The sequence below is a fragment of the Hypanus sabinus genome, chromosome 20 (assembly GCF_030144855.1).
Source record: "Hypanus sabinus isolate sHypSab1 chromosome 20, sHypSab1.hap1, whole genome shotgun sequence".
NCBI classification, from domain to species: Eukaryota; Metazoa; Chordata; class Chondrichthyes; order Myliobatiformes; family Dasyatidae; genus Hypanus; species Hypanus sabinus.
Genome location: NC_082725.1, coordinates 9140865 through 9155523, shown reverse-complemented (window position 1 = coordinate 9155523; position 14659 = coordinate 9140865). Strand labels below are relative to the sequence as shown.

Here is a 14659-nt window from a genome sequence, read left to right as displayed (position 1 = left end):
GTCTGTTAGTGAACCTGTGGAATTCATTGCACAGTTGGCTGTGGAGGCCAAGCCATTGAGCATATTTGAAACAGATGAATAGGCTCTTGATTAGTAAGGGGGCAAAGGTTATGATTAGTGAGGAGGCAGGAGAATGGGGATGAAAGGGATAATAAATCAGCCATGTTGGAATGGTGGAACAGACACACAGGCTGAATGGCCTAATTTGGCTCCCTTGTCTTATGGAGTTCACTATTTTATGTTTCCTATAGTGGGGAAGTCTAGGACCAGAGGGCACAACCTTAGAATACACGGATGTCCTTTAAGAACAGAAATGAAGAGGAATTTCTTTAACCAGAGGCTGGTGAATCTGTAGAATTTATTGCTACAGATGGCTGTGGAGTCCAAGTCATTGAGTATATTTACAGCAAAGGTTCACAGGTTTGTGATTAATCAGGGGTCAAGGTTATAGAAAACAGGAGAAAGGGGCTGAGAGGGATAATAATCGGCCTTAATGGAATGGCAGAACAAACAAGGTAGGCCAAATGGCCTAATTCTGTTCCCATGTCTCATGGTCTACTTTTACCAGATTCTAAACCGCACAGCCCTTTGAAATCTGTATATCAGAAGTGGCATACTCTGCAGGGGAAGAGATAAATTTCCACAAAATTCTAGTGGTTTAACCAAACACAAACACCACCCCCATCCCCGCCAACTGACTTCTGCTCCTTTCTTTTCCAGTCTTGATGAAGGACAGTCCCTTCAGCATTGTGCATTTTCCTCAAGATTTCCAGCATCTGCAGAGTCTCTTGTGTGCAGAGGGAATAATTATCATTCAAAGCTTTGACACAAATCTGGCTCACATCTCTTTTTAAAAAAAAAATCTTCCTTCAGATGCAAGTGATGTGAAGGTTGTGAACTCTGCATCGACCTGATGGATAAAGTGGAGACACAAGAGATCCTGCAGATGCCAGAACTGTTGGAGGAACAGGCAGCGCCAAAAGTGGGAAATAGACAATTGACCTTTCGGGTTGAGACCCATCATGGGCAAAGTCTTGATTTACCTCAGCCTCCAGCCCTCACAGCACGTCGCACTCTATCCAACTTATGGATTCTGCAAGGACACTGTAATACCTCTAGAAAGGGCAAAGTCAATATAATATACAAGTATAATATATTTGACTCTCCCCTCACTTAGCTTTTAGAATTCTTTCAACTGTTATTAATCAAATTGAAAAACAAAAATCTCCCATCCTTGAGGTCATGGGTTAAGGGTGAAAGGTGAAATGCTCAAGGGGAGCACGAGGGGACTCATGGAATAGGCCCTTCCTACCCTTCAAACCGCACTGCCCAGTGATCCCGTGATGTAAACCTATCCTAATCACAGGACAACTTACAATGACCAATTAACCTACCAACCAGTGAGTCTTTGGTCTATGGGAGGAAACCAGAGCACTCAGGAAACCCAAGTGCTCATGGGAAAATGTACAAACAGCTTACAGGCAGCAGCAGGAATTGAGCCCAGGTTGCTGGTACTGTAAAGTGTTGTGCTAACCACCATGCTACCATTATCACTTAACCCTACTTTCCTGCCTTCTCCATTAACCTTGATCCTCTTACTGCTCAAGAACCTATCAACCTCTACTCAAGAGTGGAAGGTGAAAACTTTGTGGAACATGAGGAGAAACTTCTTCACTCAGAGGGTGGTGAGAGTGTGGAACGAGCCGCCAGCACAAATGGTGCAAACGAGCTTGATTTCAACATTTCAGAGAAGTTTGGACAGGTAGGTGGATGGTGGGGTGGTTATGGTGGGCTATGGTCTGGGTGCACGTTGATAGGACTAGGCTCTTTGAATGGTTCAGCACAGACTAAACAGGCCAAAAGGCCAGTTTCTGTTATGTACTTTTCAATGACTCACTGCTACACTCTCTGAGGAAGCATTTTTGTTTCACTCACCTGTGCAGGGAAAAACCAGAAGAAAAGGTTGCTGTTACAGGTCTTATTCACCGTCAAATATCCTGAGTAGCTCTTCACAACTGGCCCACCTAGAGGTCCCACCAAACTCAGCTCTCTGGCTGGAGAAACAAGAACACTGTTAATATTTCCACACAAAACAACACTGAACTCTTTGCTGAAAAAAAAATCAATATTTGGTTGAACTTTCCAATGTACATAAAAATAATCAATAAGCCAACACATTCCCCAAGTAAAGCAAGACATCACTGAAAAAAAAAATAAAAGTCCTGTATAAAAACCCAGAGCCAAGATCATTGTTTCAAGGCCACTGAACAGGTTATAAACACGTAGCTAAAATGAGGTTCAGGATTTGAATCATTCTGTATTCTGATTCGAAAAAGCAATGATGCAAGGCAAGATAAACTCAATTTATTTTGCCTTGCACCTCAATATGAAATGTGATTAATGCATTCAAACTCAATGATTAAAAAAAAGGACAACAAATATTCTGGTAAACAGCAACCTGTATATACAACATCAAGTTCACTAGAAATACACAAATATTTGGACAAAAGTTAAAAGATTAATCTTTCTGCATGGACTGTTTCTTCTTTTAAAAAAAAGTGGGTCCAGAGGCATAGATCAGACATGAACGGGCAAACAGCTGCTGGTAAAATATTTTAACTATTAAAATTAAAACAGTTGCCACATGTTACAGCAGATCAATGTTTGTACAATAATTAGACAATTTCACAAACTTGGAAACTTGATTGGTTAATCATTTCATGGCATAAATTTAATATTAATCAATTTAACATGTTAAATAAAAAGGCTCTTTTAAGGAGCTTTTCTCCCCTCCAGATCTCTAAAATATCATTTCAGAGATTCGACAATCCACAAGAGGGAATACAGTAATTTCTTAAATTCCCTTTATCCAGTGGAAGATTTTCTCAGCATTATTGTCACGTAATACTTGAAATTCTTAAAATATTTGTCAAAATCTTTATAAACCAGACAAATGGCTTTTTGCATTTATCGCCATGACAAACTTACTTGAATCTTTTTAATGTTTTCCCTTCTGTACCGGAAGCTGATCAATGCCTTGATTACATCAAGACTATTTCAGAAACTCCTGACGTAACAGCCATCTTTAAACCACCATCTTCAAAAACCTGCAGCCCATCTAGTAGGTTGCTGCAAGACAGCTTTACACGCCAGCCTTTTACTCACTGCCATCTATCAGCTCAACTTTAACTAGTCTTGATTTCAAATGCCTTTCTATGCCCAGTCAGACCTGCCTATGCAATCTCCTCCAGCCTCACAAGCATACCTGGAGATCGGAACTTCACTCTGGGCAACTTGTTGATCCTCCATTTTAAATTGCCTCAGTTGCAAAATCCTCCTTCAGCCTCTCTGCTAGTCTACTTCTGTCTTTTCCAAGACTTTCCTGCACCAAAGCCACTTTCCTACTTTGGTAAATCAGCAAACTAGAAAAACTTGAAATGACAGTTGGAACTTCACCATCTAAACCTATTAGTCTATAATTTATATTCTAATTCTTTTATAGTTCGTTATTAATTTGGAAAACAAACTAGAAGTGGAGGGGAATGGAACAATTCTAAACATACTCTTTGGAGCTGAAGTTTAAGAAGCTTGCCAATTTATTTAGAGATACAGTGCAGAACAGGATCTTTCAGTCCAATGAATCACACGGCCAAGCCTAACCGCAGGACAATTTACAATAGCCAATTAACCCACTAACCAGTACATCTTTGGAATATGGGAGGAAATGGCAGCACCTGAGAGAAACACACACACACACACACACACACACACAAACAGAAAGGACATACAAACATCAGAGATGGCGTCAGAATTGAACTGTGAACTCTGACGTCCCAAACTGTAATAGCATTGCACTAACCACTACACCACTGTGGCATTTTGAAATCATATTGACTGTTGATTATTTTGGGTTACAGGGCAATACAGAACAGAAACAGGCCGCTTGGCTCCATGCCAAGCGGGTATTTCGCTCAGTCCCATAGCCTTCCATTTCGCACCCATTCTCAAACTTCTCAATGTTGTCAGCAAACCTACATCCACCACCTGTGCTGGCAGCTCATCTACACTTGCACCACCCTCCGAGTGAAGAAGTTCCTCCTCATGTCCCTCTTAATATCCCCTTTCACCCATGACCTCTAGCTCCAGCCTCAGCCAAACTCAGTGGGAAAAGCTTACTTGCATTTACCCCCATCTACAACTCTCAACTTTGTATACCTCTGTCAAGTCTCCCCTCATCCTCCTACACCCCAGGGAACAAAGTCCTAACCTTTTCAACTTTTCCCTCTAATTCGTGTCCTCAAGGTCCAGCAATATTCTTTTCTCCGCGCTCTTCCAATCTTATTGATGTTTACTCTCACCTTTTTCAATTTGTCCAGATTCCAGGTATGGAGTGAGGAAAAGCGGTTCCCCGGGGTCAGTATCTACCACTGGCGGAACAAAAGCTTTGTTGCTTCTGAACGTTGGTCCGAAGAAAGAAAATTTCCCAGAAGTGCAGTGTGTCTGGATGGAGAGGAGCACAGAGACCAACAGTTGTGTCTGCCACATCCTGAAGAGAGGACAGAAAAGTCATCTAGTAATCAAGGTAAATTTATTGTCAATGTACAAACATGTCACTGTATATAGCCCCAAGTTTCATTTTCACACTTAACATAACACAGTCAATGAAAAACCACACACAGACGACAACCAACATACAAAAGAAAATTATGCAAATACAAAAAAAACAAAATATTAACAAATAAATAAATGTAGCCCTTGAAAGTGAGTCCATAGGTTGTGGAACCGGTTCAGTGTTGAGTTGAGTGAAGTTAACCACGCTGATTCCGGAGCCTGATGGTTGAGGGGTAACAATTGTTCCTGAACCTGGTGGTGTGGGACCAGAGGCTTCTGTACCTCCTTCCCAATGGCAGCAATGAAAAGAGAGCATGGAACAAAATTGGATCAGAAAAAAGCTCACACTGTGTCGATTACAGTTGTGGAGTTGTAAATCAAACAATTATTTAGCCAGTCTCATTTGACACGCCAGTTAATTTTAATAATTGTAAAAGAGCACTTTATAAATTTAAAATTAATGCAGATGATGTACATTTATTGTTAATCATGCTCGTTGCATTACTAATGTGTCATGCTTCATTCTCCATCCAGATCAATCACACTGTTCATCAGTCAACCTCTGGGCTGAGAATTCATCATAGGTACGAACTCTACATCTTCAACGTACATGTTGCAGATCATAATGGAGAGGAACCAATGATGTCATTATTTACTTATCTAGTTATTTATTGAGATACAACACAGAACAGGCCCTTCCAGCCCTTCAACCTGTACCACCAGCAATTTTATATAGTGTTACGTATCCCGTAACTGGATAACTTACCAGCAAAGATAGAGAGGTCTGTTGAAGTCTGATGTCACTATTTTTAAATGTTTTTATTTATAAAGGGGCACAAAAGTAAGGTTAATGCAAACATTCAGATAATGCACATCACCAATACGCAATCTAAAGCCCGGATATAGTCATAATCATCATTAATCTCGGCTGTTGTCTAGGGGATAATATTTTTGTCCATTGGAAATCTAAAGAGTCATTCAGAAGTCTTTCGAGGAATTGTTGGGTTTCACGTGTCTTAGAGGGATCGGTGAGAACAAAAAGACTTGCCCGTATCTTTTTGACCACTCCATTAAAATCAGGGGAGCGTTGGTTTCCCCGTTGTTAGTTCGAAGTCCTTCTCGGTATTATCAGCCACCCGCTCCCTAGGCAAAGGGGTTAGGAGCGCACGTGGCGTTGAGTGGCTTCCAGCTATTACGGGAGCGTTGAGCGAGCAAGTTCCTCTGGTGCGTCGCTAGGGGTACCGCCTCCTGCAGTCCGCTTTTATCTTTACTTGCAGAGTTGTAGCTGTCCATCAAAGTAGGAGGATGCAATCTCCACCCCCACATGGTCCGAGGGTGTTCAGGTTCATGGTAGTTGTCACGTAGCCGGGACTTGCACATGACACAGGTACCTCTAAGAACAAATGGTCAAAACCGTTGCATTGTCTCTCACTTCCAAGTCCCGAATTAATAGCTATCTTGCGATTCTCCTGAAGGAGGGGGCTGCTCCCGCTCCTTCGGCCCCTCAGAGCTGTGGTACCTTCATAACACCTCCCCTCTAAAACCGCGTTTTTTTACCAGCGGTTAAAAACGGAGTTGTACAGTGTCTTACAGGACTTTTACTCCAACACAATACCCAAGCTTCTTCTCTTCACAGAATACTACCATTATACATTCAGTCAGTATCTAAATAGTTAACGATTACAGTGCCCCTTTCTTTAATATCTTAAAATCACATATCGTACGAAAGACTTGTAGCATCAGACGTCAATTCAATAATCATCTATTTATGAGTATTTTTTAGAACAAAACTAAGGAGGGATGCCCTTAGCTTAGGTGCATTTACGAAAGTTTATGCGAACACTGATCGTTTCAGTCATTTTACGTAACCAGCAGGTCTCCAAAAGGGGCTGTCTTTATCATTCACAGGCTTTGGCACAAACCCGTTCAACCTGCTTGGCTGTCTAACAATGGCATCTCCATTAACCGTCGCCTCTTTTTCGGCGAGCCCCCCCCCCCCCCCCCCCGTGGGGAACTTGAGTAATTTTTCGTGGTGAACTCCCACCAGCCTCGTTCATCGGGGTTATTTTTGCAACACCATGCCCAAACTTAGACCCTTTCCACCCAATTCTTCGATTTTGACCTGGTGGCTGGCCCTTTTATCAGTCCCCTTCCGGCTATTTGTGTTTGATTCGAACTCTTCGCTCAAGTAGCATGTCGAAGGCAGCCTTTTCACACCCCATCCTGGCATAACAATAGAGTGGGGGGCCCCACTATTCCCCGGCTCACTCTGTGAGCGATCTGCCAGGTTTAAGATTTCTTCCTTCGATTTGGAAACTACAGACTTTTCGTTTCCTTCGCTAACAATCCTCACCCCCCCATTCTTAAATTCTGCATTAACTTTGAACACTCCTTTGAGTACAAACGCCGGGGAACTCACACTTTCCCCAGTTACCAAGGTTAACCCTTTTCCCACTGAACCAAGTCCATTTGACCCACAAGGACGGCCGCCCCGTTCCACTGGATCAGATACCTCAGACTTCTTCTGAGCTCCGTTACCAGGTTCAGCACCTCGTGCATCCCCATCTTGGACACACTCAAATGGGACATTGGCCTCTTCCAGGCTTTCAACACCCGTACCTTGTTCACATTCTAACTTCCTCCGATCCTCCCAGTTACTCTCTGGGCAGCTCCCACCCGGGGAAGGCGCAACCCTGCGAGCTGAAACAACCTCCTCGGCCCTTTCAGCAGACCCCTTCGAGGCAAGGGTATCCTTTCCATCTAGGACTGCCCTCCTCTCATTATTGGGAACACCTTTAGAACTCTCAAGTTCTTCAAACAATTCTGCCAAACCAGACAGATCATCCATGTCCAACTCTGGACCTTTCAACAGCTTTATCTGTTTCTCATCTTTATCTCCTACCTTTAGGACCTTTCTCTTCGCTAAAGGCAGATCTATCTCCTTTTCCTTACGCCCTTTCACTTTACTACTCTTCGTCTTACCACCCTCTAAACCCGCATGGCACAGGGTCGGCAAAGACGTCTCGGCCAAATCAAAACTGGCCAGATTTAAACTGCTCTCGTTCATTGCTCTCTCTCTTGACAGGCTGCGAGTGACCGCGCCGGCGAGATGGTCCTTGGGCGCTAGGGACGGGGCCACCATACTCGCCAGTCGCCAGGTCGTCAGCATGGCTGACCAAACCTTACCCCCTGCTAAGTCGTTTCCCAGCAGGATGTCCACGTCATCTCTTGGGAATTTTGAGGGCACCCCTATTTCAACTGGTCCATACAACAGCTCACAATCCAGAATGACCTTATATAAGGGCACCATTTCTATCCGTTTATTTATTCCTTCCACCTTTACCATGCCCGTTTCCCGACCAAATTCTAGTACCTTACGGCTAACCAGGGATAGTTCAGCGCCCATATCCCTCCAGATTCGTACGGAAACTGGTGTGTCTCCCTCCATCACAGACACGGTTCCGTGTGACAGACAACTCCCAGAGCCTTCTCGTACTCTGTCTACCCTCGGCTCTCTGGTCGATTTGCTGAGTACCACGGCACACCTGATAGGGACTGCGGCTTTCCCTCTTCCTACCTCCTTCCTCGGAGTAAAGCATCGAGATGCAATGTGCCCCTCCTTTCCACAATTAAAACAGGTCAAACCCGGAGCCCTTTGGCCGTCTTGCCTTTCCCCCTCAACCTTACCGCTAGCTCCCGGTGGAACCTCTGCCTCACTCGTCAGACTTTCTCGATCGTTCCCACGGTCTCTCTGGGGACCTTTATTCGAGGGAGTCTTTGTCTTGTGGGTTAGGACATATTTGTCCGCCAACCTGGCAAATTCTGAAATGGGCTTATCCGGCTTCTCATTCAAATACACCCGGATCTCCTCCAGAACACAACTTTTGAATTCATCAAAAATAACTCCCTGAGATGCCCATAATCCTCGCCCACTCTTTTCGCGGTGCACCAACGGTCCAAGAGCACCCCCTTCTCATGGGCTAGCTCATTTGATTCCACCCTTTCCTTAAATTTCTAAACTTTTGTCTATAGGCCTCAGGTACCAATTCGTAAGTCCGGAGAATGACCATTTTACCTCATCATAATTCTCTGCTCCTCCCTCCTCCAGGGACAAGGCCGCATATGCTCGTTGGGCCTTCCCCTTTAACACACTTTGTAACAACGCCACCCACTGCTCTTTTGACCACTTCTGATGTATGCTACCTTTCAAAAAGCAAGAAATAACTATCGACATCTGTCTCCTCGAATGGGGGCACCAATCTCAACTCCCTACTAACATTAAACCACTCTGCTTGGTCTAACCCTTGATCTCTTCGCTCGTTTCTCATCTTCTCAATTTCCCAGTCATGTTGCCTCTGTTTCTCTTTCTCGGCCCGTTTCCTCTCTTTCTCTTCTGCTTCTAGCTTCTTTAGGTGAATTTCATGCTGTCTTTGCCTTTCCCTCTCTCTCTCGCTTTTCCCTCTCTCTCTCTCTCTGTCACTTCCAGCTCTTTTAACTTAAGTTCACGTTCCAACTTTAATTTCTCCACCTCTAACTGAACCGTCCCACTTGATGGTACCTTTTCAGGGATATCTTCCAATACCTCATCTTCAAACACATTCTTCCCAACGTAATACTGAGTTATGGCCCTTCGTACCTCCCGCTTTTTCCATGGACGACCTCACTTCTGTAAGGTTCAACCCCTTCGCCAAATTTAACAAGTCTGATTTGGTGGGCGCCTCTAGCGCCCCCACCGTCGGGTTTTCCATAAATTCACCCACGTCCATCTTTGCTGGTTTCCCGTCTGGCTACCCGCGTAACCAGATTCGAGTTTTTGATTTACAAGCCCGATTCACTGGCCTCCCAATTTGGTGTCAAATCCCGGACGAGAAACCCAAGTTGTTGCGTATCCCGTAACTGGATAACTTACCAGCAAAGATAGAGAGGTCTGTTGAAGTCTGATGTCACTATTTTCAAACGTTTTTATTTATAAAGGGGCACAAAAGTAAGGTTAATGCAAACATTCAGATAATGCACATCACCAGTACGCAATTTAAAGCCCGGATATAGTCATAATCATCATTAATCTCGGCTGTTGTCTAGGGGATATTTTTTTGTCCATTGGAAATCTAAAGAGTCATTCAGAAGTCTTTCGAGGAATTGTTGGGTTTCACGTGTCTTAGAGGGATCGGTGAGAACGAAAAGAAGACTTGCCCGTATCTTTTTGACCACTCCGTTAAAATCAGGGGAGCGTTGGTTTCCCCGTTGTTAGTTCGGAGTCCTTCTCGGTAGTATCAGCCACCCGCTCCCCAGGCAAAGGAGTTAGGAGCACACGTGGCGTTGAGTGGCTTCCAGCTCTCCCGGGAGCGTTGAGCGAGCAAGTTCCTCTGGTGAATCGCTAGGGTACTGCCTCCTGCAGTCCGCTTTTATCTTTACTTGCAGAGTTGTAGCTGTCCATCAAAGTAGGAGGATGCAATCTCCACCCCCACATGGCCCGAGGGTGTTCAGGTTCATGGTAGTTGTCACGTAGCCGGGACTTGCACGTGACACAGGTGCCTCTAAGAACAAATGGTCAAAACTGTTGCATTGTCTCTCACTTCCGAGTCCCGAATTAATAGCGATCTTGCGATTCTCCTGAAGGAGGGGGCTGCTCCCGCTCCTTCGGCCCCTCAGAGCTGTGGTACATTCATAACAATAGGCACCCGTTAGACTTGTGAGACCATGGATTTGCGCCTTGGAAGGTTTCCACGGCGCAGGCCTGGGGAGGGTTGTATGGGAGACCGGCAGTTGCCTAAGCTGCAGGCCTTCCCCTCTCCACGCCACCGATGTTGTCCAAGGGAAGGGCACTAGGACCCATACAGCTTGGCACCAGTGACGTCGCAGAGCAATGTGTGGTTAAGTGCCTTGCTCAGGGACACAAACACGCTGCCTCAGCTGAGGCTCAAACTCGTGACCTTCAAATCACTAGACCGATGCCTTATCCACCAGCAATTTAGTCCTAGCCTAATTATAGGACAATTTACAATGACCAAATCAACCATCCAACCAGTACGTCTTTGTACTGAAGGAGGAAACATGCGGTCATGGGAAAAACAATCTCCTCACTGACAGTGGTGGGAACTGATCCCCGGCCACCTGTACTGTACAGCGTTGTGCTAACCACTGCGTTACCGTACTGCCCCACAATAGAAGACTTTTCTTCTTTCCTTGTGAATGTAGGAGGCCATTTGGCCCATCAAGTAACATTTGCTGTCAGAGGAATCCCATTATTCCTATTCTTCCATTATAACTTTTCCTCTCACCCACACTCCCCACCACCCCAATTTTCCCAACGGCCGCTTGCATGGAGCCAATTAACCTTACGATCAGTGCATCTCAAAGTATGCTGGGGCAAGCTTCCTCCAGATGGCCCCCAACAACAGCCCGAGTATCTGTGGGGTCCAGTAGAATTAGAATCAGGTTTATTATCACTGACAGACATCATGAAATTTATTGCTTTAGGGCAGCAGCACAGTGCAAGACAAACATTTTTATAACATACAAAGGAAAATTGCGCAAGAGAGGATTAGCAAGGTAGTGTTCGTGGGATTGTGGACTATTCAGAAATCTAGGGGAAGAGGCATTGAATGTTGCTTCTGTATCATCTTCCTAATGGTAGTATGACAAAATATATATTACAAATTTTATTTTAAATATCACTACTAGGACAAGAAATACTGAAGGAAGTACAAAGGAAGTCACTTGACTCATTCTGTATTTAAAACTTCACTTTTCTAGAAACCACAAACTCAGCAGCAGGCCGAAGTTCTGTTTTTGCAGGTTCAAAACTTCAAATTATTTGTTTCACTGCCACACAATATTGGCTGTTCTTTGTCTTGTCCACGTCAATTACTTCCAAGCAGGCGTTACACTACAAATTCCTGTCAATTGGTGATTGAACTAGCACGCTGCCCTCTGCAGGGTGTTTATGACCTGCATGAAGAGGGCAAGTAACAGCAGTTTGACAGAAGAAGCACACACAAGATGCTGGAGGAACTCAGCAAGTCAGGTGCATCTATGGCGGTGGGGGGGGCGGGGGAGTAACAAACAGCTCGAAACAGGCCCTTCCAGCCCAATGAGCTGCGCCAACCAGCAACTCACCCATTAACCCTACCCTAACGATAGGAGCCAGAGGAGACCCTTCCTGTTTACCCGGTATAACTCAGACTTTAGAGACAGCACCGAGTCCTGTCGTGAGCAGAGATGCTCTGATGACTTAGCAATTGCTGGGTGTATAAAGGGAGGATGGGAGGATGAATATAGGACCCTGGTGGAGGACTTTGTCAAATGGTGCAAGCTGAATCATCTGCAGATCAACATTAGTAGGACAAAGATGATGGTGATGGACTTCGGAAGACTGAGCCTGCACTGCTCCCTGTAACCACTGGTGGTGAGGACCGACAAATACCGGGGAGTGCACCTGATGACAGACTTGAGTGGAGCACAAACACAGAGGCCGTGTACAAGAAGGGCCGGAGTCACCTCTGCCTCCCGAGACTGAGACTTGGAGTGTGCAGGCCTCTCCTTCACGTGTTCTACCAATCTGTTGCCGCCAGTACAATCTTCCATGCCGTAGCGTGCTGGGGCAATGGCATCAACACGGGTGATGCCAACAGGCTCAATAAACTGATTAGAAACACTGTTCTGTTACAGGAGTCAAACTGGACACACTGGAGGCTGTGGTAGAACAAAGGGCCCCACAGAAAATCCTGGCGATTGCGGACAATGTTTCTCACTCTCTCCATGCCACCTGGGCTGAACAGATGAACACTTTCAGTAACAGACTAAGACAACTGTGCTCCTCCAAAGAGGTCAGTCTTACCCTCGGCCATTAGGCTCTATAATGAGTCAACCTATAGTCGGGAAGCGATGGCCTCCTCCCGTTAAGGCTGCTTGAGGTGTATCTGTGCACGTGTAATGTTACCATGACATTAATTTCCTTTGGGATCGATGAAGTATCTACCTATCCATTTGATGTTGCACACACACTTCATTCTGACAGACTTACTCCGCACAAAGCACTTCATTATTGAAATTAGTTTATTATTGTCACATATACAGCGGAAAAAAAAACTTGTTTTGCATACCACCACCACAGCCGAGCTGTTGGTGTTTTTACAGCTTGGTGCACCATCCGAGAGTAGTTTGTACTCTCTCTCACTCCGGTTCCTTCCCACTGTCCAAAACCACACTGGTTATTAGGTTTACTGGTAACTTGCCATGTCATTAGGAGGATATTAAACAGCTGGATAGCCAGGAGGGCCTGTTCTGCGCTGCATCTCTGAATACTTAACATCACACTACTACAAGGTTACTTACTTACTGCCCACGATGCCACTGGCATTAAGGGCAGCTACAGAGGTCCTCCATCTCTGGCGTTCATCGTCTCCGTAGCTCGGTCTTCACTAGTGTCAGCCATGCAAGTCCCAGACAGAGACGCAGGAATACCGTCGCATTCAGACACGGGGGGCAGTTCATTTACAGCTTTGTTTGACCAGACACGGTTGCTAACGCTGAGATGAACCCCCGAACCTGGGGGACTGGCGGGCCCTCTCAGTCTGGCCTCTACCCTTTGACCTGTTTGGCATGGGTGACCCTACCAAGAGCCAAAACATTTAATTTAATCTTTGATAAAGGATTTTGATAATGTTCTGATGAAGGGTCTCGGCCTGAAACGTTATTCCCCTTCAGAGATACTGCCTAATTTGCCGAGTTTCTCTGGAATTTTGCGTGGATTTCCAGCGTCAGCGGACTCTCGTCTTTAAATAATAATGTTTGCTTGCTCTGCTGAAATCTTCCTGTTCATTTGGGTTCTTACTCCGGCTTAAAAAGGACACATCTTTTTAATGTACAATAGTTTCACGGTACTTAGTAATACTGATACACAACACGTTAACTGGAACAAAAATTGCCGGGTAAGGAACAGCTCGCCACATATCACATGTCCAGTCACGCGCCACGATCACATGATTAAATCTCCCTCAATACCGGCAAATGGAATTATTAAGGCTAATAATGTGTTCAACACATTGTGGGATTATAACTAGCAAGCAAATAAAATGCGTAGCAAAATTATCATAATTCTATTTCCCGACAGTTTCTGAATTATGCTAGTTATAGGGGTACACAGTTGATTAAGTTTCCATCAATCCAGACTAATAGAATTATCAAGGCTGATAATGTGTCCGGCACATTATGGATTTATCACTAGCAAGTAAATAAAATGCACAGCAAAATGGTATTAATTCTATTCACCGGATATAAGCGTGCATGGCTGCTGAAGTATTTGTGGAGTTGAGTTCTCTCCCCCCACCACTGTCCGGGGCCCCCACCTCGGACGGTGGGGCAGGAGCACCCTCAGTCTGACCCGGGACTCGACAGCACCATTCCCATGGAGGGCTGGTATTCAGAGTACCCGCAAAGAGCTGACCCTCAGGGGAGAGGAAACGGAACAAGACCCCTCCGGGCAGCGGTGGGCACGCCGACAGAAATGAGAGGGCAGCGCCTCAGGGTGTAACAAACCCAACTCGTTGCCCCGCTCAGAGCCGCGGACAGCAGCCCGCATCTGGCCGGGCCCTCCCCCACCGTTCCCTCGGCGCAGCACCGCACTCACCCGCAGCTGAGACTCTTTTTTTCTCCGGGGCAGTGGTTTGTTCCTGATCCTGGGAGAGAGTGTGGGTGTGAACGATGGGAAGTGACAGCGGCGCGTTTAAATAGACCCATCCGCTCCGTGCAGACCAGCAGGTGTCACCGTACTCCTAGTTCCCTTCTATTCAAGGTTAAAATCGTTTAATTTCACTTCCAGTACACAAGTGTAAAGGAGAACGAAATAATTGTTACTCTGGATCCTAAGGAGCGTAAAAAACGCAATAAGATAACGAACACAATAATTTAAAAAAAACAATAAATATAAATACATAAGAGAGCTTCCGATTGTCTGTCCATGGTGACGCTGGGACAGGAGTCTCTGTATTGAAGGTGCCTGATAGATAATGGTAAGATAGTGGTGGTCGGAGGTGAGGTGGGGTGG

General features: G+C 45.3%; 1 protein-coding gene across 1 annotated transcript in view; it reads right to left on the bottom strand.

Moving 5' to 3' along the window:
• cpvl (carboxypeptidase vitellogenic like) overlaps positions 1–14399 on the bottom strand; it is a 74372-nt gene extending 59973 nt beyond the window's left edge. Inside the window, exons 1-3 of the mRNA XM_059945054.1 lie at positions 14243–14399; positions 4359–4546; positions 1936–2054 (exon numbers count right to left, since the gene is read on the bottom strand). Of these exons, the coding sequence (XP_059801037.1) occupies positions 1936–2054; positions 4359–4546; positions 14243–14352 (417 nt within the window). The 5' untranslated portion in view covers positions 14353–14399. The remainder of the gene's footprint in view (positions 1–1935; positions 2055–4358; positions 4547–14242) is intronic.
• Between the last annotated feature and the right edge of the window lie 260 nt (positions 14400–14659).